This window comes from Cetorhinus maximus, chromosome 10 (genome assembly GCF_964194155.1).
Source record: "Cetorhinus maximus chromosome 10, sCetMax3.hap1.1, whole genome shotgun sequence".
NCBI classification, from domain to species: Eukaryota; Metazoa; Chordata; class Chondrichthyes; order Lamniformes; family Cetorhinidae; genus Cetorhinus; species Cetorhinus maximus.
The window spans coordinates 60,208,375-60,235,700 of record NC_135888.1 but is presented as its reverse complement, the minus strand read 5'-3'; the positions used below and the strand labels follow the sequence as shown (position 1 = coordinate 60,235,700).

The 27,326-nt window shown below is 47.3% G+C and overlaps 1 protein-coding gene across 2 annotated transcripts in view; it reads left to right on the top strand.

Moving 5' to 3' along the window:
• Positions 1-27,106, top strand: part of LOC144685236 (matrix metalloproteinase-21-like) — a 45,955-nt gene extending 18,849 nt beyond the window's left edge. Inside the window, exons 5-7 of one of the 2 annotated variants that reach the window (XM_078549670.1) lie at positions 525-800; positions 15,164-15,336; positions 26,938-27,106. In XM_078549670.1, coding sequence (XP_078405796.1) covers positions 525-800; positions 15,164-15,336; positions 26,938-26,982 — 494 coding nt within the window. In that variant the 3' untranslated portion in view covers positions 26,983-27,106. Of the gene's footprint in view, positions 1-524; positions 801-15,163; positions 15,337-21,648; positions 22,884-26,937 lie in introns of those variants that run through there. The other variant, XM_078549669.1, reaches the window with a different exon arrangement.
• Positions 27,107-27,326: the final 220 nt, after the last annotated feature.

Sequence of the window (27,326 nt, the reverse complement as noted above, 5' to 3'; positions counted from 1 at the left end):
ACAGCACTGTTAGGGAGGGAGTTCTAGGATTTTGACCCAGCGACAGCGAAGGAACGGCGATATATTTCCAAGCCAAGGTGGTGAGTGGCTTGGAGGGGAACTTGCAGGTGGTGGTGTTGCCATGTATCTGTTCCCCTTGTCCTACTAGGTGGTTGAGGCTGTGGGTTTGGAAGGTGCCATCGAAGGAGCCTGAGTGAGTTGCTGCAGTGCATCTTGTAGATGGTACACACTGCTGCTACTGTGCACTAGTGGTGGAGGGAGTGAATGTTTAATGTTTAAAATAGACAATCTTACTAAAAGTACTGACCAGGAAAAAACCTTAAGAAACACACTTGTATTCTTGCTTTTACCAAGCAGCTCCTCTGAGAATTTCTTCGACTGACACTTTACAAGCTGTGAGCAATGAGCTTACATGGGACCTCGTCTTCACAAAGGAGTGGCATGAAATGCTTTCAGTGAGGGGTATCCAAGTTAGTTCCACGCAGTCAGCATTGGTAACAAATTCTTCCTCCTTTAATTCGCAGGTGTTTGTGAAGGTGCTTTCAGCACGGTTTTTGACTGGGTCTATCAGCGTGAGAATTCTGATGGCACTGTAACTTACCACTTCAATACATACTTCTTCAGGAAGAGCTGGTACTGGATGTATGAGAACAGAAGCAACAGAACACGTTATGGAGATCCAATTCCTATCTCTGCAGGATGGCGCAATCTCCCTGATTCAGATATAGATGCATTTGTTCATATCTGGACATGGAGCGGCAATCTTGAGGAGAAGAGAGATGCACAGTATTTCTTCAAAGGTAAGATACACTTTGGTCACTGTTTGTAGAACCATAGAAAAGTTACGGTGCAGAAAGAGGCCATTCAGTGTCAGGCCATTTGTGTCTGCGCTGATCAAAAAGAGAAAAACTAAATTAGCCGCTTATTTTAATCCCATTTTCCAGCACCTGGTCTGTAGCCTTGCAGGTTACAGCACTTGAGAAGCAGATCCAGGCACCTTTTAAATGAGTTGAGCATTCCAACCTCAACCACCAACGTAGGCAGTGAATTCCAACACCCACCATCCTCTGGATGAAAAAGTTTTTCCTCATGTCCCCTCTAATCCTTCTACCCGTCACTTTAAATCTATGCCCCCTGGTAATTGACCCCTTAGCTAGGGGAAACAATTATTTCCTGTCTACCCTTTCTAGGACCCTCCTAATTTTGTATACCTCAATTAGATCACCCCTTAGTCTCCTCTGTTCTAAGGAAAACAACCCCAGCCTATTCAATCTCTCCTCATAGCTGTAACTTTCAAGCCCTGGCAACATTCTTGTAAATCTCCTCTGCACTCTCTCCAGAGCAATTATGTCCTTCCTATAACGTGGTGACCAGAACTGTACATAAAATTCCAGCTGTGGCCTAACCAGCATTTTATATAATTCCATCATTATATCCCTGCTTTTGTATTCAATGCTTTGCCCAATAAAGGAAAGCATTCCATATGCTTTCTTGACCATCTTGTCCACCTGTCCAGCCACCTTCAAGGACCTGTGGACATGCACCCCAACGTCTCTCACTTCCTCAACCCCTCTCAATAACTTCCTGTTTATTGAGTATCCCCTTGCTTTATTTGCCCTCCCCAAATGCATCACCTCACACTTTTCTGGGTTTAATTCCATTTGCCGCTTCTCTGCCCATTCAACCAAACCATTGATATCATTCTGGAGTCGACAGCTATCCTCTTCACTATCAACTGCATAGCCAATTTTTGTGTCATCTGCAAATTTCCCAAGCATGCCTCCCACATTTAAGTCTAAATCATTAACATATACAACAAACAGCAAGGGCCTCAACACTGAGTGGAACACCCATTGGAAACCGTTTTCCATTCGCAAAAACACCCATTGACCATTACCCTTTGTTTCCTGTCAATAAGCCAATTTTGGATCCAACCTGCCACCTTCCCCTGTATCCCATGAGATCTCACTTTCCTAACCAGTCTACCATGTGGGACCTTGTCAAATGCCTTACTAAAGTCCATGTAGACAACATCCATTGCACTACCCTCATCAATCCTCCATGTTACTTGCTCAGAAAATTCTTTAAATTAGTAAGACACGATCTTCCCCTAACAAAACCATGCTGATCAATTGGTGCCTTTCTAAGTGACAGTTTATCCTGTCTCTCAGAACAAGGATATGGCAGAGCAATTAAACAACTACTTTAGTTCTGTCCTCACGGAAGAAGACACAAATAACATCCCAGAAATACTAGGGAACCAAAGGTCTAGTGAGAAGGAGGAATTGAAGGACATTAGTATTACTAAAACAATAGTGCTGGAGAAATTAATGGAACTGAAAGCCAATAAATCCCCAGGGCCTGATTATCTACATCCCAGGGTACTAAAGGAGGTGGCCTTGGAAATAGTGGTTGCATTGGTTGTCATCTTCCAAAATCCTGTAGATTCTGGAATAGTCCCAGCAGATTGGAGGGTGGCAAATGTAACCCCATTATTTAAAAAAAGGAGGGAGAAACAAAGCAGGTTAGCCTAATATCAGTGGTAGGGAAAATGCTAGAGTTTATTATAAAGGATGTGATAACAGGACACTTAAAAAATATCAGCGGAATTAGACAAAGTCAACATGGGTTTATAAAAGAGAAATCCTGTTTGACAAACCTACTGGAGTTTTTTGAGGATGTAACTAGCAGAATAGATACGGGAGAGCCAGTGGATCTGGTGTATTTGAATTTTCAGAAAGCTTTTGATAAAGTTCCACATAAGAGGTTAGTGTGCAAAATTAAAGCACAGGGCAACGAGGGTAGTATATTGGCATGGATTGAGAATTGGTTAGCAGACAGAAAACAGAGAGTAGGAATAAATGGGTCTATTTTGGAATGGCAGGCAGTGACTAGTGGGGTACCGCAGGGATCAATGCTTGGGCCCCAGCTATTCGCAATATATATCAATGATTTGGATGAGGGAACTAAATATAACATTTCCAAGTTTGCTGACAACACAAAACTAGGTGGGAATGTGAGTGGTGAGGAGGACGTTAAGAGGCTTAAAAGTGATTTAGACAAGCTGAGTGAGTGGGCAAATACATGACAGTTGCAGTATAACATGGATAAGTGTGATGTAATCCACTTCAGTAGGAAAAACAGAATGCCTGAGTTTTATTTAAATGGTGATAGATTGGGAAATGTTGATGTACAAAGGAACCTGGGTGTCCTTGTACATCAGTCACTGAAAGTAAGCATGTAGGTGCAGCAAGCAGTTAAGAAGGCAAATGGTATGTTGGCCCTCATTGCGAGAAGTCTTGAATACAGGAGCAAGGATGTCTTACAGCAGCTATACAGGGCCTTGGTTAAACCATATTTGGAGTATTGTGTGCAGTTTTGGTCTCCTTACCCATAGAGGCAGTGCAGCGAAGGTTCACCAGACTGATTCCTGGGATGGCAGGATTGTCATCTGAGGAGATTGGGCCGACTAGGCCTGTATTCACTGGAGTTTAGAAGAATGAGGGGGAACCTCATTGAGACGTACAAAATTGTGACAGGGCTGGACGGACTGGATGCAGGGAATGATGTTTCCTATGGCTGGAGGTATAAAACAAGGGGTCAAAATCTCAGGATACAGAGTAGACCATTTAGGACTGAGATGAGGAGAAACTTCTTCACTCAGCATGGTGAACCTGTGCAATTCTTTACCACAAGAGGCTGTGGAGGCCAAGCCACTTAATATATTTAAGAAGGAAATAGATAGATTTCCAGACTCTAAAGGCATCATGGGATGTGAGGAGAGAACGGGAATATGGCATTGAGATAGAGCATCGGCCATGATCATATTGAATGGCGGAGGAGGCTCGAAAGGCTGAATGACCTACTCCTGCTCCTATTTTTCTATGTTCTATGTTTCTAATTGTTTCCAATAATTTGCCTACCACCAAAGTCAGACTGACCGGCCGATAATTTTCTGGCCTATCCCTCGCACTCTTTTTAAATAATGGTACAACGTTTGCGGACTTCCAATCCTCTGGAACCTCACCTATATCTTAGGATTTTCTTTGATTTTACCTCCCAATATTTTTACGTATCCTCTCTTTGCTTTCCTAATTTCCATTCCTACTTAACCCCGTACTTTCTATACTCCTCTAGGCTTTCTATAGTATTAAGTCTTCTGTGACTGTCATAAGCTTTCTTTTTCTGCTTTATCATGGCCTGTATGCTTCTGGATACCTAGGGGGCTCTATATTTGGCAGTACCACCCTTTTTCTTTGTGGGGACATGTCTACACTGTGCCTATAGGATCTCGCCTTTGAATGCTTCCCACTGATTCAACACATATTTTCTTTCTAATTGCTGCATCCAGTCCACTCTCGCCAGCTCACCTCTCAGCTTTTTAAAATTTATCTTCCCCCAATTTAGAACTTTTACTCCTGTTCTATTTTTCTCCTTTTCCATAATGATGCTAAATCAACTCAAAAATGGTCACTATCTCCAAAATGATCCCTTACTGCTACTACAGCCACTTGCCCAGCTTCATTTCTTAAGATTAAATCTAGAATTGTGTGCCCTCTCGTTGGGCTTGTTATGTGCTGGCTAAAAAAGTTCTCTTGAACACAGTTCAACAATTTTGTGCCCTCTGTGCCCTTCATACTGTTCGTATCTCAGTTGATATTAGGGTAGCTGAAGTCCCCAACGATTACTGACCTATTGATTTTGCCTCAGAAATCTGTCTACATATTTGCTTTTCTAACTCTCTTCCACTATATGCGGGTCCATAATATATTCCTAGCAGTGTGGCTGCCCCTTTTTTATTTCTGAGCTTAATCCATATGGCCTCATTTGATGCTTCATTTAGTATATCATATCTGTAATTGATTCTTTAACCAATAATGCTACACCCCTACCTTTTTTATCCTCCTCCCTAACCTGTCTGAAAATTCTATATTCAGGGAAGTTGAGCTGCCCATTTTTGCCCCTCCTTAAGCCAAGTTTCAGTTATAGCAATGATAACATGCTGCTATGTGTCTACCTGTGCCCTCAGCTCATCGGCTTTATTTACTATGCTCCTTGCATTTACAAATGTACTTTTTAACTCTGCCAAATTCTTGTGCTGTAGACTTTTTAACCTGTGCTGCTTCTGTCTTTCAGAGTCACTCACTAATTCTCCATCTCCCATTCCCTGCTCTGAATTTGTCCTCAGGTTCCCATTCCCCCGCCAATCTAGTTTAAACCACTCCACCCCACCCCAAAAGCATTAGCAAATCTCCCTGTGAGGACAATCGTCCCAGTCCTGTTCAGGTGTAGGCCATCCAGCTTGTACAGGTCCCACCTTCCCCAGAACCAATCCAATGCCTCAGAAATCTGATGCCCTCCCTCCTACATCAGCTTTCCAGCCACATGTTTAATTGCTCAATTCTCCTATTCCTATAGTCGCTTCCACGTGGGACTGGGAGTAATCCTGAAATTACTGCTTTAGAGGTCCTGCTTTTCAATCTCCTTCCTAGTTTCCTAAAGTCTGCTTTCAGAACCTCATCCCCTTTCCTACCTAAGTCATTGGTACCAAAGTGGACCTCTTGCTAATCACCCTCCCCCAGAAGAATGTCCGCAACCACTCTGTGACATCCTTGACCCTGGCACCAGGGAGGCAACGTACCATCCTGGGGTCATGCCTACAGCCACAGAAACACTTGTCTGTTCCCCTAACTAATGAATCCCCTATTACTACTGCTTTTCCCCTCTTCTTTCTCCCCTCCTGTACAGCACAGCTGCCTGTGGTGGCACAAACCTGGCTCTGACTGCGCTCCTCCAAGGAACCAACACCCTCACCGGTATCCAAAATGGAAAACCGACTAGTGAGCGGGACTCCAGGGGACTCCTGCGCTGCCTGCCCACTTTTCCTGGACTGCCTGGTGGTCACCCATTCCATTTCTGTCTTCAGACTCCTAAGCTGTGGTTTGACCTCCTCTCTGAGCGTGCTATCCACGTAGCTTTCAGCCTCGTGGATGCACCACAATGACTCCAGCCATGGTGTGAGTTCCGAAACCTGGAGCTCAAGGTTCTGCAGTTGATGATACTTCCTGCACACGTGGTCATCTAGGACACTGATAGCGTCCACAATTTCCCACATATTACAGGACATGCATTCCACATGACCAAGTTGTCCTACCATGGCTTCAATTTGCTTCCCTTGCGTCAAGTTTATTTTACTTTGGTTTACTCATGCAACTTTATTTTACCTGGCCTCAACTTAACTTTATTTCCCTATTGCTTGTGTTTCTTACTTAAATATAAGTAGTCCCTTTTAAAAGAGTGTGTTTTTCTAATTCTCAGCTACTTGATGACACTCCCTAATTGCAGTTTCTCACTACCAATGAACTTATGTTTCTCCTGTGATGTTAGGTGCTAGGTGCTGCTGACTGCCTGGCTTGGGGTCCTCCTCTTGCACTCTCCTCTAGGTGCTGCTGACTGCCTGTCCCAGGGTCCTTCTCTCACACTCTCCTCTAAGTGCTGCTAACTGCCTGTCCCAGGGCCCTCCTCTTGCACTCTCCTCTAGGTGCTCCTAGAGGAAGGTTTAGCTGAAAAGGATGATTACAATTCCCCCTGTCCTCATTGCCTTAATGGTAAATGCTTTGCCAGATGTGAAATTGAATTATTCAGACTGGAAAGATCCCACACTCCATTCCGCAGGCTGAGCTGGGTTAGTGAAATTCAATAGGATGCTATCATTAGCCTCAGCTCCACTGGGGGATCAAAGTCAAAATAAGCAGTCTTGGTTTCAGCTCCCCATCATCATCCAAGAACTTGCATTTATAAAGCATTTTTCATAATCTCAGGATGTCACAAAGTGCCTGCCATCCAATGAAGTACCCTTTTACACTGCAATCAAGGTTGTAAGGTAGGAAATGAGGCAGATATTTGCACACAGCAAGGTCCCACAAACAGCAATGTGATAATGACCAGAGAATCTGTTTTGGGTGTTCGTTGGGAAACTTGTGCAACATACTTGGGGCGGAATTTACTCTAGCAGGATTTTACACTCCTGCCAAAGTCAATGGACTTTTAAATTGCTCACTCATTGCGACGGGGACCGTAAAATTCACCCTTGGAGTAATTCCCCTGCTCTTCTTCAAAATAATGCCCAGGGACCTTGAGAAGACAGGCAATACCTCAGGTTAACATTTCAACCAGAAAAGCAGCACACCTCCATTAATCCTACACTGAAGAATCAGTCTGAATTACATACTGAACTGGGGCTTGAACCCACAAGTTTCTGATCCCATTGAGGCAAGAACACTATCATTGAGCCACAGCTTGTACTCAAAGCAAAGTGAGTGTCTCTTGTTGAGAAGTGTGTGCCTGAGAATAACACCTGAGGACAAGGTTAAACTCATTTGGCCTACAGTCAAATAACCACCATGTCTGATTATCTAGATTTGCATCTGAAGAATGGCCACTTAAAGTCCCTGGTGTCCCCTCCACTCCTTTAAGATAGAAGAGAGGAAGATCCCAACATACAAAATAGATTGTAGGTGTGTCCCCCTTTGGGCTAGACATAAATACAATGTTATATTGAAATAAATGCCAGGGCCAGTTATAAATCTGATCCCTGCCTTTGTTTGACTGACAGGTAATTAGGAGTTTGTTAACAGGTGTGTGGAGAAATATGCAAACTAATATTGTTTTGCAAGTGTAAGAGTCAGGTACAGAAGGTGAAAAGTGAAAATTTGTCTCATTGTAAGAATCACTGTTTTAAAGGATAACCGTGTAACTGAGAAATGTCACCAAGAAGAGTTATGGAAAGGAAGGTGCACACAAAAATTTTGCAGGATGTTATAAATGGAGGCATAAAGTAGAAAAGCAAGGCTTTGAAATCAGTGGTTAGGCCTCAGTTGGAGTGTTCAGCTCTGGACACCACATTTTAGGAAGGATGTCAGGGATGTGGAGAAGGCAGAGGAGAATTACCAACTGGATGTATACTTAAAAAGGAAAAGATTTGCAGGGCTATGGGAAAAGAGCAAAGGAGCAGGACTAATTGGATTACCCTTTCAAACAGCTATCGAAGGCACAATGGACTGAATGGCCTCCTTCTGCCTTGTAAGATTCTACGAAAGTATTCTAAGATTCAGTCTTCCGGACACTTGTCATTTTAATTCTCTGTCCAGTTCCTACTCTGACCTCAGCCTTTTATACTTTTAAGGTATTACTGTTATGAGCCCAAAGACTACAGTGCCCCTGGTACAATGTCTTTGTTTGAACTGAGTGTAACATGGCTGCCTGCAGCCTGTCCCCCATGGCAGAGGTCATATGACTACAGCATGCCAGATAGAACTTTTAATACATGATTGCATTTCGAAACCCAGACAATTGCTAACAGATCTCCCTTGTTGTTGCTCATTGTGAGTTTGAGGAGATGCTGTTTTAAAACAATAGGACATGTTCAACAAAGTGTGAGAGGAAAAGTGTTACGGGAAATGTGTACGACATTAACAGATTACCCATGCCATTGCTGGCTATGAATCCTATGATTCCTGATCTCTCTTTCTTCTGCTTATTATCTCTGATTTCTGGGGGTTTTTTAATAATCTTTCTTATGTTGCCAGTTAATTTTTTTTTATTTACCTACCTCCCTCTGTATTTTCTTCAGTCAGATGAGATGTTAAACCAGACCCAGTCTGCTCACTTAGGTGGATGTAAAAGGTCTCCCACAAGGGAAAAACAGGAAAAACTGGGAAATAAGAGTACTGGGCCGGACTGTTTTTTTACTTTTGGACTTCTTGCCCAATGTTGAGGAAAAAAACAGGGAAATCCTGGCCAACTTTACACCTCAGCCAGCAACACTAAAAGATTATGTGGTCGTTATCAGTTTGTGGGACCTTGTGTACTAATTAGCTGAAGCATTTCCTGCAATAGTGAGCACACTTCAAAAAGGTTTCTTTTCCCCTTTATTCTTTCATGGGATGTGGGAGTCGCTGTCAAATCCAGCATTTGTTGCCCATCCCTAATTGCCCTTGAACTGAACATTTTAGAGGGAAGTTAAGAGTCAATCACACTGCTGTGGGCCTGGAGTCACACGTAGGCCAGGCCAGGTAAGGGTGGCAGATTTCCTTCCTTAAAGGACATTAGTGAGCCGGATGTGTCCATATGACAATTAATAATAGTTGTCGTGGTCACCATCACTGAGACTGGCTTCATGTTCCAGATTTATTAGTTAAATTTAAATTCCACCAACTGCCATGGTGAGGCTTGAACCCATGTTCCCAGGCCATTAGCCTGGACCTCTGGATTACTAGCTTAGTGACATGACCGCTACACAACCATCACCCCCTGAAGGTCATATATAAATGTAAGTCTTTCTTTTAGTAAACTTTGGGTTGCGACACCTTACTTTTCCCTTACTTACACGCACACACACACCCAGTGAGACCTAGAAAGCAAGACAGCAAACAATAGAAACAGGGTGTGATCACTCTTCTGTTAAACAGTGCATCTTTATGCTGTAAACAGAAATTATCCCACTGTCGGTAGCGCGTTTTGTGTGCAAAACCTGTTTTTTGTCCCAGAAAGACTGTTAAGAGACAGGTACAAAAAGGAATTAAAAAGGCTAATGGATTGTTGGTCTTTATCACAAGGAGGCCAAAATGCAAAGAAAGGAAGTGATGCCTCAGTTATACGAGAGCCTTGGTCAGACTCCATCTGGATTTCTGGGCACTGCACCTCAGGAAGGCTATGTCGGCCTTGGACGGGTCACAGTGCAGATTGATACCAGGGTTTAGAGGGTTAAGTTATGAGGGCAAGTCGCATAAAATTGGCTTCGTTCCCTTGAGTATTGAAGATCGAGGGGTTTAAGATTTTAAAAGAATTTTATACAGAGAATTCATTTTCTCTGGTGGGGGAAGCCAAAACGTGGGGACATAATTTTAAATTTGGAGCTAAACTGTTTAGGAATGAAATCAGGGAGCACTTTTCACACAAAGGGTTGTGCTAAACTGAATGATCTTCCACCCACTACCGCCCCCCACACCCCCCCCGCTCAACCTTACCCTTAGGGTTGATAAGGGTATCAAGAGATATGGAGTTAAGGCGAGTAAATGGATTTGAGGTGCAGATCAGCCATGATTTGATTGAATAGCAGAAGGCTCAAGGGACCAAAAGGCCTACTCCTGTTCCTAATGGTCCTATGTTATTGAGTCATCAGTCTTCTTATTTATATGGATGAAGCTTCAGTGGGACATGCACATGGCACCTTCATTTTGGCTGCATCAATTTTTTTTATTCATTCATGGGATGTGTGCATCGTTGGCTAGGCTAGCATTTGTGTTGCCCATCCATAATTGCTCTTGAGAAAATGGTGGTGAGCTGCCTTCTTGAGCCGCTGTAGTCCATGTGGTGTAAGGTACACCCACAGTGTGGTTAGGAAGGGAGTTCCAGGATTTTGACCCAGCGACAGTGAAGGAATGGGGATATATTTCCAAGTCAGGATGGTGAGTGGCTTGAAGGGGAATTTCCTGGTGGTGGTGTTCCCATCTATCTGCTGCCCTTGTCCTTCTAGGTGGTAGTGGTCATGGGTTTAGAAGATGCTGTCTAAGGAGGCTTGGTGAGTTCCTGCAATGCATCTTGTAGATCAGTAATCTTCACTATTTTCCAAGCAAGGGCCACTTTAGGAAAAAACCTGCAATGTGAGAGCCACATCGACTACTATAATAGAGGCCATTGCCTGATTCGCTCCCACTTGCGATAAGACAAAGGTAGAAAGAACATTAATCAAAAAGCAGAATAAATTGTTCTTTCTGGGGGAATACAGGCCTGAAGTGGAATGACTTGGTCTTCTCTCAGGGCTAGGGTGAGGGATTTACCTGCCGAATGGGCTTCTCTCTCCCAGTGAGCTGGTGTCGCACCCCTGTACGCCACATCCTCCTGCGAGGGCGGCTGCCCCTTGAACACTTCCAGTAGCCAACTGCATAGTAAAGCCAGGTGGTGCTCCTCGGTTGGAGGCCGCTGTCAGGATCTGCTCATTCCTGAAGGAGCCGGCCCATTTCCTGGATATAAACGGGACTCATACACACGCACACACACTAACTCACTCTCACACATGCACACACTCACTCCCACACACACACACTCCCACACACACACACACACTAACTCACTCTCACACATGCACACACTCACTCCCACACACACACACTCCCACACACACACACACACTCACTACCACACACTCTCACTCCCACTCCCACACACACTCACTCATTCTCTCACTCCCACAGACACACACTCACTCCCACACATGTACACACTCACTCACTCTCTAAATCCCACACACACATTCATTCACTCCCAGAAACACACATTCACTCACACACACTCACTCACTCTCTCAATCCCACACACACACACAATTCACTCCCACACACACAAACACACACTCTCTCACTTGCACACACATACACACTCACTCACTCTCTCACTCCCACGTGCGCGCACACACACACACACACAAACACAAACACACTCTTCTCAGTCCCCCACACACACACACTTTCTGACTCTGATACACAATCACTCTCACTCCCCCACACACGCATACACACTCACTCACTCTCTCGCACTCACAGGCACACAATCACTCTCTCACTCCCACACACACACTCTCACTCCCACATACACACACTCACTCCCTCAATACCACACACACACTGACTCACTCACTCCCACACACACTCTCTCATTCCCAAGCACACATACACACACTCACTCTCTCAATCCCCCCAACACATACACACTCACTCTCTCACTCCCACACATACACGCTCACTCACTCCCACACACACACCTGCACTCACTCTCTCACTCCCACACACACTTACTCACTCCCTCAGTCCCAAACATACACACACTTACTCACTCCCACATACACACACTCACTCATGCTCTCCATCTCACATAAACACACACTCTCACTCACTCCCTCACTCCCACACACACACACACTCTCACTCACTCCCTCACTCCTACACATACTCACTCACTCTCCCACTCCCACACACACACACACACACTCACTCACTCTCTCAGTCCCACACACACACACACTCTCACTCGCTCCCTCACTCCCACACACACACACACTCTCACTCACTCCCACACACACTCACTCACTCTCTCACTCCCACACACACACACTCTCACTCACTCCCTCACTCCTACACACACTCACTCACTCTCTCACTCCCACACACACACACACTCTCACTCACTCCCTCACTCCCACACACTCACTCACTCCCTCACTCCCACACACACACACACACTCTCACTCACTCCCTCACTCCCACACACACACACACACTCACTCACTCTCTCACTCCCACACACACACACACACTCTCACTCACTCCCTCACTCCCACACACACTCACTCACTCTCTCACTCCCACACACACACACACACACTCTCACTCACTCCCTCACACTCCCTCACTCCCACACACTCTCACTCACTCCCTCACTCCCACACACACACACACTCTCACTCACTCCCTCAGTCCCACACACTCTCACTCACTCCCTCACTCCCACACACTCTCACTCACTCCCTCACTCCCACACACTCTCACTCACTCCCTCACTCCCACACACACACACACACACACACATACACCCACTCCCTCACTCCCACACACACTCACTCACTCTCTCACTCCCACACACACACACACACACTCTCACTCACTCCCTCACTCCCACATACTCACTCACTCTCTCACTCCCACACACACACACACTCTCACTCACTCCCTCACTCCCTCACTCCCACACACTCTCACTCACTCCCTCACTCCCACACACACACACACTCTCACTCACTCCCACACACACACACTCACTCACTCCCACACACACACACTCTCACTCACTCCCTCACTCCCACACACACTCACTCACTCCCTCACTCCCACACACTCTCACTCACTCGCTTCCACACACACTCACACTGATTCTCTCAATCCGTCTCACACACAAACTCATTCACTCCCACACACAGACTCCCACACACACACTCACTTACTCTCTCACTCCCAAACACACACACAGTCACTCACTGTCACACTCCCAAACACACACAGTCACTCACTGTCACACTCCCAAACACACACACAGTCACTCATTATCTCACTCCCACACAAACACAGTCACTCATTATCTCACTCCCACACAAACACAGTCACTCATTCTCTCACTCCCACATACACACACAGTCACTCACTGTCACACTCCCAAACACACACACAGTCACTCACTGTCACACTCCCAAACACACACACAGTCACTCACTGTCACACTCCCAAACACACAGTCACTCACTGTCACACTCCCACACACACACAGTCACTCATTATCTCACTCCCACACACACACAGTCACTCACTCTGTCACTCCCACACACACACAGTCACTCATTCTCTCACTTCCACATACACACAGTCAATCACTCTCTTACTCCCCCACACACACAGTCACTCACTCTCTCAAACCAACAGACACACACTCACTCCCACACAGTCACTCACTTGCTCACTCCCACACACACACAGTCACTCATTATCTCACTCCCACATACACACAGTCACTCACTCTGTCACTCCCATACACACACAGTCACTCACTCTCTCACTCCCACACACACACATAGTCACTCATTCTCTCACTCCCACACACACACACAAGCACTCACTCTCTCACTCCCACATACACACAGTCACTCATTCTCTCACTCCCACACACACACTCACTCACTCTCTCACTCCCACACACATACACAGTCACTCACTCACTCAAACCAAAAGACATACACTCACTCCCACACATATTCACTCACTCTCTCACTCACAAACACACACACAGTCATTCACTCTCACTCCCACACACACACAGTCACTCATTCTCTCACTCCCAAACATACACATAGCCACTCATTCTCTCACTCCCACACACACACAGTCACTCATTCTCTCACTCCCACACACACACAATTACTCTCTCACTTCCACATGCATACTCATTCACTCTCTCACTCCCACACACACATACACAGTCACTCACTCTCTCAAACTGACAGACACACACTCACTCCCACACATATTCACTCACTCTCTCACTCCCAAACGCACACACAGTCACTCACTCTCACTCCCAAACATACACATAGTCACTCACTCTCTCACGCCCACACACACAGTCACTCATTCTCTCACTCCCACATACACACAATTACTCTCTCACTTCCACATGCATACTCACTCACTCTCTCACTCCCACACACACATACACAGTCATTCACTCTCTCAAACTAACAGACACACACTCACTCCCACACATATTCACTCACTCTCTCACTCCCACACACACAGTCACTCACTCTCTCACTCCCAAACATACACAATCACTCTCTCACTCCCACATGCACACTCACTCAATGTCTCGCTCCCACACACACACATAGTCACTCACTCTCTCACCCGCACACACACAGTCACTCACTCTCTCACTCCCACACACACAATCACTCTTTCACCCCCACACACACACACAGTTACTCACTCTCTCTCCCACACACATACAAACACACACACTCTCACTCCCACACACACAATCAATATCTCACTCCCACACACAGTCACTGACTCTCTCACTCCCACACACACACACAAACACTCACACACAGTCTCTCTCTCTCACACACACACAGCCATCAGCCTCTTCCTTCCCACCCCTCCAACCCACCCCACGACCTGGGTCTCTGTTCCGCACAGGCTCACTCCTAGACCTTGCAGCCAGCCTCTCCTTCCCGAAGCTCTGGACCTCGCAGCCAGCTGCTCCCCCCCGGGGCCCCAGTCCTCACAACCAGTCTCTCCTCCCCAGGACCCCGGCGCTCCACTCCGTGGCACTCTGCTCTCCGGGCCCTGGTTGGAGTTGGCAGAGTTCCGCTCCGGCAGCACTACATCACTGGTCAAGGTGCCACACTTAGCATTGATGGGAGCCACCACTGGCTCGCGGGCCTATAATGAAAAACAAGGTTGTGGGTGTATCAGTGCAATTGAGGCGAGGAGGAGCCTGGGCTCTGGGCAAGAACTTTAAGCCTCATTGTCTTTAATGTTACTCATCTGATTTTCAGGGACGCAGTACTGGCACTATGACCCCATTAACGATATGGCCTTTACTCAAGACGCACATGGCACCAGATATCCCAAGCTCATTAGTGATGGCTTCCCTGGTGCTCCCAGCCCAATAGACACAGCTTATTTTGACAGAAGAGACCGGAACATTTATTTCTTCAGGGGTAATGAGGTAAGCTTGGCTGTCATGTTTATACACTTTGTTCACAACAGGCATAAACTGTGATTTTTACATGTCAACATTCAGAAGTTGAATATATAACTTACTTATAAGTCTAAGACTGTAGGTTGTGGAGGTTGACAGTGCAAATAGGCCACCTTCCACTTGAGTCATTGGTATAGATTGTATTGGAGTTCAGTCCAGAGAGGACTCTGGCCTACTCTTGCACTAGACTCTCTCTAGCTCAGCTCTTGAAGCTCTCTCAGCCTTTTCTCAAACGTCTGGTCTCCTACCCCAACCTTTCAGGGTTATGATCTCATACTCACATGGCCTGACCCACCCACAGACTCTCAGTTTGTCCATCCTCTCAGTTTAATGCTCCCCTTTCTCAGTCCCCTCTCACACTTGAAACAGTGTCATGGGATCTTCTACATCGAACTGAGAGGGCAGAACAGGATTCAGTTTAATGCTCCTCTGGCAGTGCAGCACTCTTTCAATAGCGCACCAGAGTATCAGCCTAGACTGTGGACTGGATCTTCCCCTCTGTGTTAGGAAATTTGAAATCCCGAACCCATCAACTTCTCCGACTCCTACAGTATTTGTGAGATGTGGCTGGCCAAGGTTCAGGTCTGCCACCTCCCTAGGTAGGCCCAAGTCACCGTCCGAGCCTGGCGGATGCGGAGATAAGCTGGTTAGAAGTCCTGCCTTGGTTCTTTACATGGTTGTGAGGCCCCCTAGCCCTCATTCCCTCACCCTCATGCCCATTCCATGCCCCCTCATACACTTCATGACCCCTCCATACCCCATGCCCCTTCCATACCCTCTCATAACCTCTACATGCTCCCTTGCCCCCTCCACCCCCATGCCCCTGCCATGCACCTCATGCATCCCCCACAATTACTCTTCCAGTATCCACTATGCACAGAATAAATCAGGTATTGGGAAGTCTTTGAAATGCTCATGAAACTGACAAAATAAGCAAACATGCTTTGAAAATCTACTTTTTAAAAAACTACTCATCTTAGAACCTCATAAAAGTGTCATTCAAACATAGACATTAATTACTATGAATTAATAAAAGCTTTAGTCCTCTTAATACCTATTAGTCTTGTCTATGTAAACACACAGACATTGGAAAACACATCAAAGAAAGAGTAACTTATCATAACCTCATAAACTTGTCAATCAAACAAAGCTAGCACTCTTGATCAAGCTGTGTCAACATTGTTTGCTGAGCTGAGTCCATTAGCTATTTTTGGAGCTCAGCCAAGTATTCATAATGAGGGCATCTGGCCATCCTTTCTAGGATATGAGGGAGCTTGAGGGTGTGAGGGTGAATGGGGGTTATGAGAGGGCACTGGCAAGACCTTTTTAAATTTCCTGTCGAAAGGTTCCTGACTCTTCAGCAGGCTTCCCCCAAGGTTCACAAACTGACTTACCTCATGGAGTTCCCACAGGCCTCCAAATCCCTCCCATCACAGTGAAAATAGCATGGAGGGATAGCAACATAGGAACAGGAGAAGCCCATCGAGCTTGATCCGCCATTCAATATGATCATGGCTGATCAAACACTTAAATTCCTTTTACCCACACTATCCCCACAACCCTTTACCTTATTGTTAATCAGAAATCTCTGCCTTAAACATACTCAATGGCTGAGCTTCCACGGCCCTCGGGGCCTGAAGTTTACCCATGGTGGGCAGGCGGGACCAGCGGGCATGTGACCATAATTTCATGCTGGCTGGCCAGTAAAGACCCACCCAGCGTGTAATACATCTTCCCAATGGTCGGAGAGGGGCGGGCGGGGCAGGGGCATGTCGGCCGCCGGGTCCAATAGTGACCCGGTGGCCAGTTTAAAAACAACACAGGCAACTCTTTGAAGGCTGCCAGAGAAGAACATATTTGCAGCGTTGTGAGCACTGAAGTTATGGCCTCAAGTGCAACTGGAAACGCCAGGCAGGAGGGCAGGTCGGGTGGGCACTCGGCCCCCCCACCCCCACAGGATGAGTGCTTCATGTTCCTCCCGGAGGAGGTGGCTGTCGGAAGGGACACCCTTGTCCCCAGAGATGGAAAGAGGAGGCCACCGCACCTCACAAAGAGGGAATGGGAGGAGGTGGCAATGCAGGTCAGCAGCCATGACATTGTGCAGTGCACATGGGTGCAGTGCCGCAAAACATTTAACCACCTGCTGCACTCGGGGAGGGTGAGTACTGCGTTGGCCTGGATCAGTGTGTTGAAGTGTTAAGGTGTGGCCGTCCCCCTGTGGATCTCAGGGGTGCTAGAGTTTGAGCGCCAACTGTCAATGACGCCAGAACTGGCCAAGGGGGTGAGCCCTGGCTGCTTGGACTGAGTGCCTTGCAGCTCGAGGGCCACGACTCAGATGTGCCCTGCTGGATGTTCCTCAGGTGGGGTTGGCCAGGCTGCAATGGAGCTGCAGGTAGAGAGTGGACTCATCAAAGCTCCTCTGTCCTTTCAGGAGAAGTCGACCTATAAAAACATTGCAAGGTATCGGACAGGCAGAGGCCCCCCCAAACCTCCTAATCCCATCCAGATTCGAGCAGGATGCCTTGGAGCTGGAAAGGTGCCATGCACCTCGGTCAACTGGCCGCAGAGAGGTTGGGGTGTCAGACAAAGGTAAGAGTGCAGTGCAGAGAGATGAGAGTTTTGGGCAGTGCAAACATTCTTTTGCAGTCTCTTAGTTGATGGGAGGCTCAAAACTGGAGCCCCCATTGATCATTGGAAGATATGGAACCATGATGCAGATCTCCATTGTCTCACCAGGGTGCCCGGCCTGCACAATGACAGTGTGATGACTTAAACTAATGACATGTTGTTGTTCTTCCTTAGACTCGCCAGCACACACTCAGGACCCCGAAGAGCCACCCCTGATGCCAGAGGACCGCTAGGCTTCACATGCACCTGTGTCACACCCACTCTCTGAACCAGGCACCAGCGCAGATACCAGCACCTCGATGGGCGTTAGTTCCTTGGCTAGAATATCAAAGCACAGTGGTGAGGGCACTTCACACTCGCTTGAGGAGCAAGCCCAGGACGCCGGCAGTTGGAGGACTGCTGGACACTAGACCAGGACAATGCTGAGTTGAAGGCAGATGATGAGCCTCTAGAGTTGTCCATTAGGCGGCAGATGCTGGATGTCCAATGGGATGTGCAGGAGCATCATGTGGAGATCCATGAGGGTATGCGTGCCATGGTCTCTGTTGTGGAAGAGTCCATGTGGAGGGTTAGCACTGCGTTGACCCTCATGGCCGAGCGCATTGCCTCCTCCATTGAGAGAGTGGCGACTCTCATGAAGAGGCAGCTCCAGAGACAGAATGAGGGGTTCCTGGATTTGCGCTCGGACCTGCAAGCTCTCACACAGGCAATGACCTCAGGTGGTCAGTGTCTGTGTGGGAGATAGATGAGGCACCCGGTATCCCAGCTAGGTTCCCGTTCATCAGCAGTGCGCAGGGAGGTCCAGAGCAGCATCACTTTGGCACATGAGCTGCTTGTCGTCTCTGGGGGCTCCACTCAGAGCGCTCCGGATGATGGCCGCAGCTCCTCCCTCCCTCTGCCGGAACTGTGGCATCTGATGAGGCTGCAATGACTGGGGAGATGCCAGCCGTGGCACTGGCCACTCCCTCCCAGGTGGGGCCAGCACAGGCTCCACGGGCCAGAGGACGACCGCCAAGGTCATCAAGGCCAACAGGACAGCAGAGTCAACAGCTATCCCCAATGCTGCTGCCAGCGAGGCAGGGTGGGGGGAGACATAGCACTCGCAAACGTAAGTTTAAGGCACCATAAGCACAAGAGGGACGTGTCACGGGTGATCTTCTGTTCAGTTATGTTTTGTTTATGTTTACTGGTCTGGGGGAATGAAGATCAGAGAAGGTTCTGTTAATTTTTTTGGATTGTCAAAATGAGTTAAATTTTCTTTTGTCGTAATGGCCTGAATCTGCTTCACCTTTGTATTTTATTGGTGCAGGGTACGCCAGTATGTAATGCTGGACATGAGTGGCTCTAAACTTTATTGCACAGGCACTGAGTGAACTTTGGGTTCACATGAAAGGGTAAATTCAGACATCCGGGATGGAGGCGGCAGCCCTGGCATGAGGTGGAAGCAGATCTTTGGCAGCCTAGCTGAAGGATCGTTGGATCAAGGTGTGTCCCTGGTGTCCCTGCCTCCTTGGAGGTTACCAAGCTCTGCCTCCACGCCCTCAGTGTTCTCCTCACCATCCTCCTCTTCTGACTCAGGACTGGATTCATCCTCTGTGGCCTGTGGAGCTGCAACTAGATCCTCTTCCTCCAATGGGTCCCTCCATGCCAGAGCCAGATTGTGGAGTGCACAGCATTCAGTGCTCTGGAGAGTATTGTGGTGCTCCCCCTAAACAGTCCAGGCATCAGAAGCGCATCTTGAGAAGATCTACGGTCCTCTCTATCACTGCCCTTGTGGAGGCATGACTCCTATTATAACGCCGCTCTGCCTCTGTTCTTCGGTGGCGGAGAGTCATCATGAGCCGCCTTTTCAGGGGATAGATTTTGTCACCCAGAAGCCATCCATCCAGTTGGGCCGTAGCACTGAAGAGTCTCGGCACCTGGGAGTGTCTGAGGATGCAAGCATCATGGGAGCTGCCAGGGTACTTTGCACAGACTTGCAGAATCTGCATCCTGTAGTCACACACTATCTGCACGTTCATCGAGTGGAATCCCTGTTGACGAAGGCACCCAGCTGACCCACTGGCACCTTCATGGCCACATGTGTGCAGTCGATGACACCCTGCGAACCTTCTGGCTCGCTCTGCCTGGCTGGCCTCATCCTTACAGAAATGAATGTCATTACTCACCTGAACAGAGCTCCTGTCACCAGCTTGACACAACTTGGACAGCTGATTGGGAGACTCCACACAGATCCCCCACTGAGCCCTGGAAAGAGCCGGAGGCATAGTTGAGGGCCACTGTGACCTTCAGAGCCACTGGCATGGGGTTCCTACCCAAACAGTCGGAGATGATCTCAGGCTCAATCATCTTACAGTCTCCCTGGAGAGGCGGAGCCTCCTTCGGCATTGCACCTCGGACATATTGAAGTACCTGCAACGCCGCCTGTAAACCCTGGCAGCAGGATATTGGCGTCTTCTGTGGCACCTTCTGCCTTGGATTTCTTGTTGGCCCTGCCCGCCCTGTGCCTGTGCCTCAATTCCCACAGGTCACTCCCCTGAAAGCTGCATTGGGACACCTGGCCTCCTCTCCGTTCTGTCCCTCTCTTCCTTGGAGGAGGAGATGCCACCAGCAGATATCACAGTCTCCATTACCATGGTAACAGAAGACTGTCTGATACCTGGAAGGGTCCACAGGGTCAAAATCCTCCTGGGGCCTTGGAGACACCAATGAGACCTGAAATAAAGCCTAGAAATGCTAAGAATGAAGTTCAGAATGAAGCTGTCAAGTTCAAATAAGTCACCAGCAGCAAACTATCTCCTAAACTCCTCACAGCTCACAATGGCAGTGCTGCTGACCCTTTTTATCCTGCCCTTGGATGAGGTTTTGCCTGCCTGCCCGTTTTGCCTGTGCGACGAGCACAAAATCACATGGGCAATGTGAAATCGGGTTCAATTGGGTTTTTAATGGCCTTAAGTGGCACTTAATTGATGGTGGGCACAGCACCAACACCCATGCGCACCCGCTGACCTGAAGATTGCGCGCATGCGGGATGATGTCGGGACACTCGCCCGACATCTCACGCTGTTTTACACCCGATCGGGTCCGGCACATGCCCCCACCACGAGGCGTAAAGGTTCTGCCCCTGAAGTAGAGAATTCCAAAGATTCTCAACCCTCTGAGTGAAGGTATTTCTCCTCATCGCAGTCCTAAGCGGCTTCCCTTTTGATTTTGAAATTCAAACCTCCTCTCAGCCTTTATAATGGTGGCCCCGACATCAGAGGATGTGCGTGCGAGGTCACAACCTGCCACGCTTCCTGACTAGAGGAAGGTGGAGTAGGTCAGGAATGGATGGGTAAACCCAAAATTGCTACCATTCGCAGGTTGAAAAATCGGGATCAGTGTGCTTAAGCCTCTGGAGTGGGGTGTGAACCAACAACCTTCTGACCCAGGATTGAGAATGTCACCAACGGGGCCATAGCTAACGCTTATGCACCAGCAATAAAACACCTCCTTCAAAAAACAGGACAAACCGGAAATGAGTGGGTAGTGCTGGTCTCTGGGTGCTTCGACTTCAAGGGAACTGAATGTGAACCCAAACTCAATGTAATAAAATCAGCCTGTTTGATTCTGCTTGTCCCACACATTTATCCTTCTGTTACTTTCCTACAGGTGACGGCCTTCACCATCGATCTTAACCAGAAGGTTAATGGGTTTCCCAGAAAGATCGTGGACTTCTTCCCTCCAACGGTGGCTGGCGACCATCCAGTAGGAAACCTGGACGCCGCGTTTTACTCCTACACGCACCGCGCACTCTTCTTCATGAAGGATCAGCATTTCTGGAGGGTGGTGAGCGAAATGGAGCACCAAGCCAATCCTGCGCTGCCAGCCAAGGGTTTGCATGGCCGCAGAAGAGTGTCCGAGCGATGGTTCGACATCTGTGACATCCACCTGTCGATGCTCAGTGTGGTGCCCAGTTAAGGGTTGCACATATCGTGCATTCGAGGTGCATTGTCACCCTGGCAGGCGACTGTACTGACACTGAAGGCAGAGTTGTGCCCGGGGGGTGCTAACTAAATGGATTCTACATGCATTTTGTACATAACTTCTGCCTTTTGTCAATTACAGTTTCAGTTAAACAGAGAGGGATGGTAGGCTGGGGGTGGTATTTTGTCAGTTTTAACACGTTACCCTATTTCTGGGTCTCTTCAAGTTTAACAAGGGGAGTCCAGGCTGCGAAAGAGCCCTCAAGAACAGTGATCACTCCACAGGCAGCATTTGGGAGGTTGGCACAGGACACTGAGAAATACAAAAGTTGGAAGGTTGGCACATGATTGTTGCTCACAACCGTGCAGGGACATTTTCTCATATGTTTCAGGCCACGGCGAGAACAAGGGCAATAAACTCGCTGGAAAAGGCAATTTTAAACTTATTTTTTAAATACCTTCATTTTTCCATTTATAAGTAGAATGTGCATCGAGAACCAGTGTTTGAGGGATTTTTTTTATTCACTCATGGGATGTGAGTGTGGCTGCAAGGCCAGTGTTTCTTGCTTGTCTGTAACTGAGTAGATGGTGCTGAGCCACCTTCCTGAACTGCCACAGTCCGTGTCGTTCAAATAGCCCCCATTGTTGCTGCTGATCTCACTCACTCTGCCAGTTCTCCTGATTGGTGGTTCAGTGTCAAGTTTTGTTGATTATGCTCCTGTGAGGTGCCACAGGATGTTTACTATGTTAAAGGCACTATATAAATACATGTTATATAATTCAATGAGCTAGCCTGTGTACTCAAGATCACAAAAAATAGGAGCAGGAGTAGACCATATGGCCCATCGAGCCTGCTCTGCCATTCAATACAATCATGGCTGATCTTGGGCTTCAACTCCATTTCCCGTCCGCTCCCCATATCCCTTGATTCGCTGAGAGAGCAAAAATCTGTCTCTCCCAGCCTTAAATGTATTCAACGATCAAGCATCCACAACCCTCGGGGGCAGAGAATTCCAGAGATTCACAACCTTTTGAGTGAAGTAATTTCTCCTCATCTCAGCCCTAAGATACGTCATTGGTGTTGGTGGATGCAGCCTCCAGCCCTGTCACATAGGAACAGGAGTAGACCATTCAGCATGTTCATGTCTGCTCCGCTATTCAGTTAGATCAGAGCTAATCTGCTTCTCAACTCGATGTATCTGACTTTGCTCCAGATCCCTTGATATCCTAATAAAAATCTAGCAATCTCAGTCTTGAGCACTGTTGAAAACATCCACAGACTTTTGAGGATGAGAATTGCAGATGTCCTGTACACTTTGCATGACCCTTAAGAATCGCTCGTAGCCCTGTGTAGGCCTGTCTCTGTTCATGGCTCTCCTTGTTGTGCCATGTTACCAGAGCTAGGACTCAGTGGTGTCCTATCCTCGCTTGAGGAGTGCCGAGTAGGTGGAATACCGTTTGGATCCTGAGTAATCCCCACCATCTGAAACCACGATTGCTGTTCAAAAATGTTCATTCCTTGTAGGTTCTTCGCTTGCTCTCCCTCCTGTGAGACGGTGGCTGCCCAGTACAATACAGTTGAAAGCAGGAGTTCATTGCAGTGAAACCATGGGCATAGTTCCATATCTCACTGCTGGAGGATTGTTCTTGAGAACTGCTCTTGAGTTGTTTGAAATTGTTGCCATCACCAGTGGTAGCTCTCAATGTTACAATTAGACCCATTCGGGCCAGCGGTCTCTATTCTGCCCCAGTAAAATGCCAAGTCCCGGCCTCAAAAGTGCACTCTTATTGTAAAAAAAATCCTACCACCCTCGCTGCTAGCCCTCCCCCCTCGACCTCAGATTGTAATCTACTGAGTTTTCCTCAGTCTAGGCTGGGTCCAATCTAAGGTCCATAAATGTTGACAGCCACAATGCCACCCAGTTTCCAACATCCAACCTTTTGTGTCTTCCCTATTTTATCAATGGGGCCGTGACCAGTGTCTCTAAACTCTCCCCTCGTATTCCCCCAAAGAAGTGCACACCTCCTCCTGCCTCACTATATTGTAAAGTTGCCAATTCTGGTTGGACACATTCCTGGAAGTTTCATCACACCTCCAACCACCCCACCCTGTCAAACAGCCTTCTTTCCCTCATCTCCAATTTTTTTTCATAGCCAAGGAATAAACATGTTTCAAAGACAATTAAAAAAGCACATAATTGTTTTTTGATACCCCTCTGATTTTTGTCCTCGCAGCAGGTTAGTCTTTGACCCCTAGAGATCCAAGTCAATCATTGAGAGTTGTCAACCCTACTACATTGAAATCCACATTCATGGCCTGAGAGATGGGTAGAATCAAGGGATACATTGTTGCTTGTGATGGGAGCCCTCTGCCAGGACTCTTCTTGGTGCCAGGAAGCCTGTATCCTTAGTATTGATCTGTGATTGAGGCTCGTGACTGGAGTCTGCTCTACTTTGCCAGTTTTTCCTGCTACCACTTTGACCTCCCCCACCCCCACCCCCTCAGTCATTCACAGTTCTCTTGAAATGTTTTTAAAATTTCTCATTCTACCTCCTACTCTCTCATTTTGTTAGCACGTCAGTCATTTATCCCTCTCCTGTTTTACATTTACACACTCTACAGGGTATTCTCACTTAACAACGGTGATTACACTTCAAAAGCACTTTGTTGACTGAAAAGCATTTTGGAGTGTCCATGATAAGGCAGTCTAGAAATGCAAGTCTTTCTTCTTCTGCTGCTTCACTGATGCGCGTCCCTTCACCATCTCCAATCTCTTCCATTTTGGTAAAGGATCCACATTTAAACTTTCATTTCCCTTTTGAGTGTTTCAAGCATTTTCTGCTTTCCTTTCAGATTGCCAACACCTGCAGTTTGATTTGCTTTTCATCATAAACTGGCTTCCTTTACACGTTGTTCATACAGCTAGGACTCAATAGCCCCAGAACTTCCGATCTCCGGATGTATCCCAGAAGATGCGCTGGGGATTCCCTCCGAAGTTCCCCCCGGCAAGAACTGCCCGGGAATTGCCCGGAAAGTTTAAACATCTGATGGGCAATTACCCTGCACCTGGAACCATCCAATATTCCGATTTAAATTGGAGACTTCGGGTGGTTCTGATTCTCTTAACGGAATAGTTACCAGTAAAAGTTAGAAGGTTTAAAATCACTTCTGTCTCCTGGATAACTATGGTACTGACACACCCTGCCCCAACACCTCCCCTCTCCCCCGCCCACACTGGACCCCCCAACTATGCCTTCCACAAGCCCCCGACCCAGCTCCTGACCACCCGACTACACCCCGACCACCCAACATCCCCTGACTGCCTTCCCACTCCCCTGAATACCCCCACCCCCTGACTACCCTCCTGATGAACCAACCACCCCCCCCCACCTCCCCATCGCCCAACTACCCTCATGCCTCTCCCCAATCCTCCCGATTAGCCCCCACCCCTCCCCCGAATACACCCCAGGCCGCCCTGACTACCTTCCCAACCCCCCTGACCTCCCCCCACCCACTGGCTGACCACCCAACCTCCCAGCTCCGTCCTACATCCCCCCCGACCCATCCTACCACCCCCCCACCCCCCCACCGCCCCCCCCACCCCCCAACCCACCCTACTGCTCCCTTACCTACTATCCTACCCACTTATGTAATACACTTAACCTTCTCCCTGGCTTCTCAAAGTGCATTTAAACACACTAGGGCCCTTAAAACTGACCTGGTTTACAGCAACTAATGCTGGAAAAGCAGGGTGTGGCTTCACTTCCCCCAACGCTGCTGCCCTGCACTGGAAGAACGTGGGGACCAGGTACGCTGCCCATTTCTCACCAGGCCCAGGTCGGAAGTCCAGGTGAAAAATATGCAGCTCCTAACCTGGGTAAGTAAAAAGGAGCGGAATGCCAATCCGACTGTGATAGCCACTCCTTGGCAGCTCTGACCCATTATTTGATCAAAATTTATCACATAATCAATTATGGAATGCCACTCATTTATGTCTGTCAGCTGGCGCTCAATGTGATACAGACAGTTGTACCTGAAGGACCAGGATTGGCCTTTTCTCCCACCACTGCAGCCATAACAACCAAGTCTCATTTGTTGATTGGACAGGAGGCTCCATCATCATTGTACACCCAATCAGGATGCACCAAACCGAATTGCAGTGGAATTTGTCCTTATTTGATATAGGCAAAACCCACAACGATCAAATATAAAGCTTAATGTCAGCAAAATCACAATTCACGTCTGGACTAGTTTACTTTTGATTCCAGCTTATTTTGGCCACCCCTGACCCAACAAGGGCACTCATCCTTGGACAGAGTCCCTACTGTCAACATTAGCTGTGGCTCAGTTGGCAACACTCTCAACTCTGAGCTAGAAGTTTGTGACAAATTCCTTTGCAATTCGGTTTGGTGCATCCTGGTTGGATGTCCAGTGACTTGAATACAAAATCTAAGCCTACACTCCTAATATCGTACTGAGGGGAAATTACCTTGGAAAGGTTAGTCTTGTTTCACTCTGGAAACCGTTTCAGGACAATTTAAACACCTGGAGTTAAGGTTGGCTCAAAGCCAAAGTTAATTTCACACAGATGCTAAGCTTGTAGCAAGAAGCACAAGTAGATAAAGTACTTGGAATCTCTGAGTGTGACATGGCCCAGATACAGGAGGGGAGGGGTGGGGTAGCGGGTACAAAACGGATCGATGTTGAGAACAGAAATTATTAAATGATTACTTTGTTGTTTGTTTAAAAAAAATTGAAGTTTTAGTTGAACTTGGTTTGGTTGGTTGGCCAATGTTCTAATGATTCTCATCAGTCTTTGGCTGTGCTATTAGGTTTGTGGATCCCTTCAAGGGCTTCTGTTAAATATGACGTTATGCATAATTGCTAAGAATTTAGGATATTTATTTTTTGAATCATCAATATATTTATACCTTGTGCAATGTTTTTTCTTTCTCTTAATTATTTTTCATCCAGATTCTACAATTTACAGGTTTAGGGACTTGCAATGTCAGAAAATAGTTTTATTTTAATGCCATTCTGACCTGCTGGGTAATTAACTCCAGTTAAAATGTAATGTATTTATTTAGCGGACAAATTCATAGCTCCTCTGAAAGTGTTCAGCATTTTCGCTCCTAATCATTATTCAGTGGGAAAGCATACCTGTATGACCGCATTGGATGAGGACACTATCAGGCCTGACTGTGATGGCCCCCTTCACAGCTAAATGGGTTGCTGACATAGAGCCTTTCTAGGTTCACATATGGATGACAGTCCCTTGGGTGAGCTAAATGTTGCAAATGGTGCTCATGGAAATATGTGTCAACAAGGAACTCCTGCTCTACAGGGAAGATGGGAGAAGATTG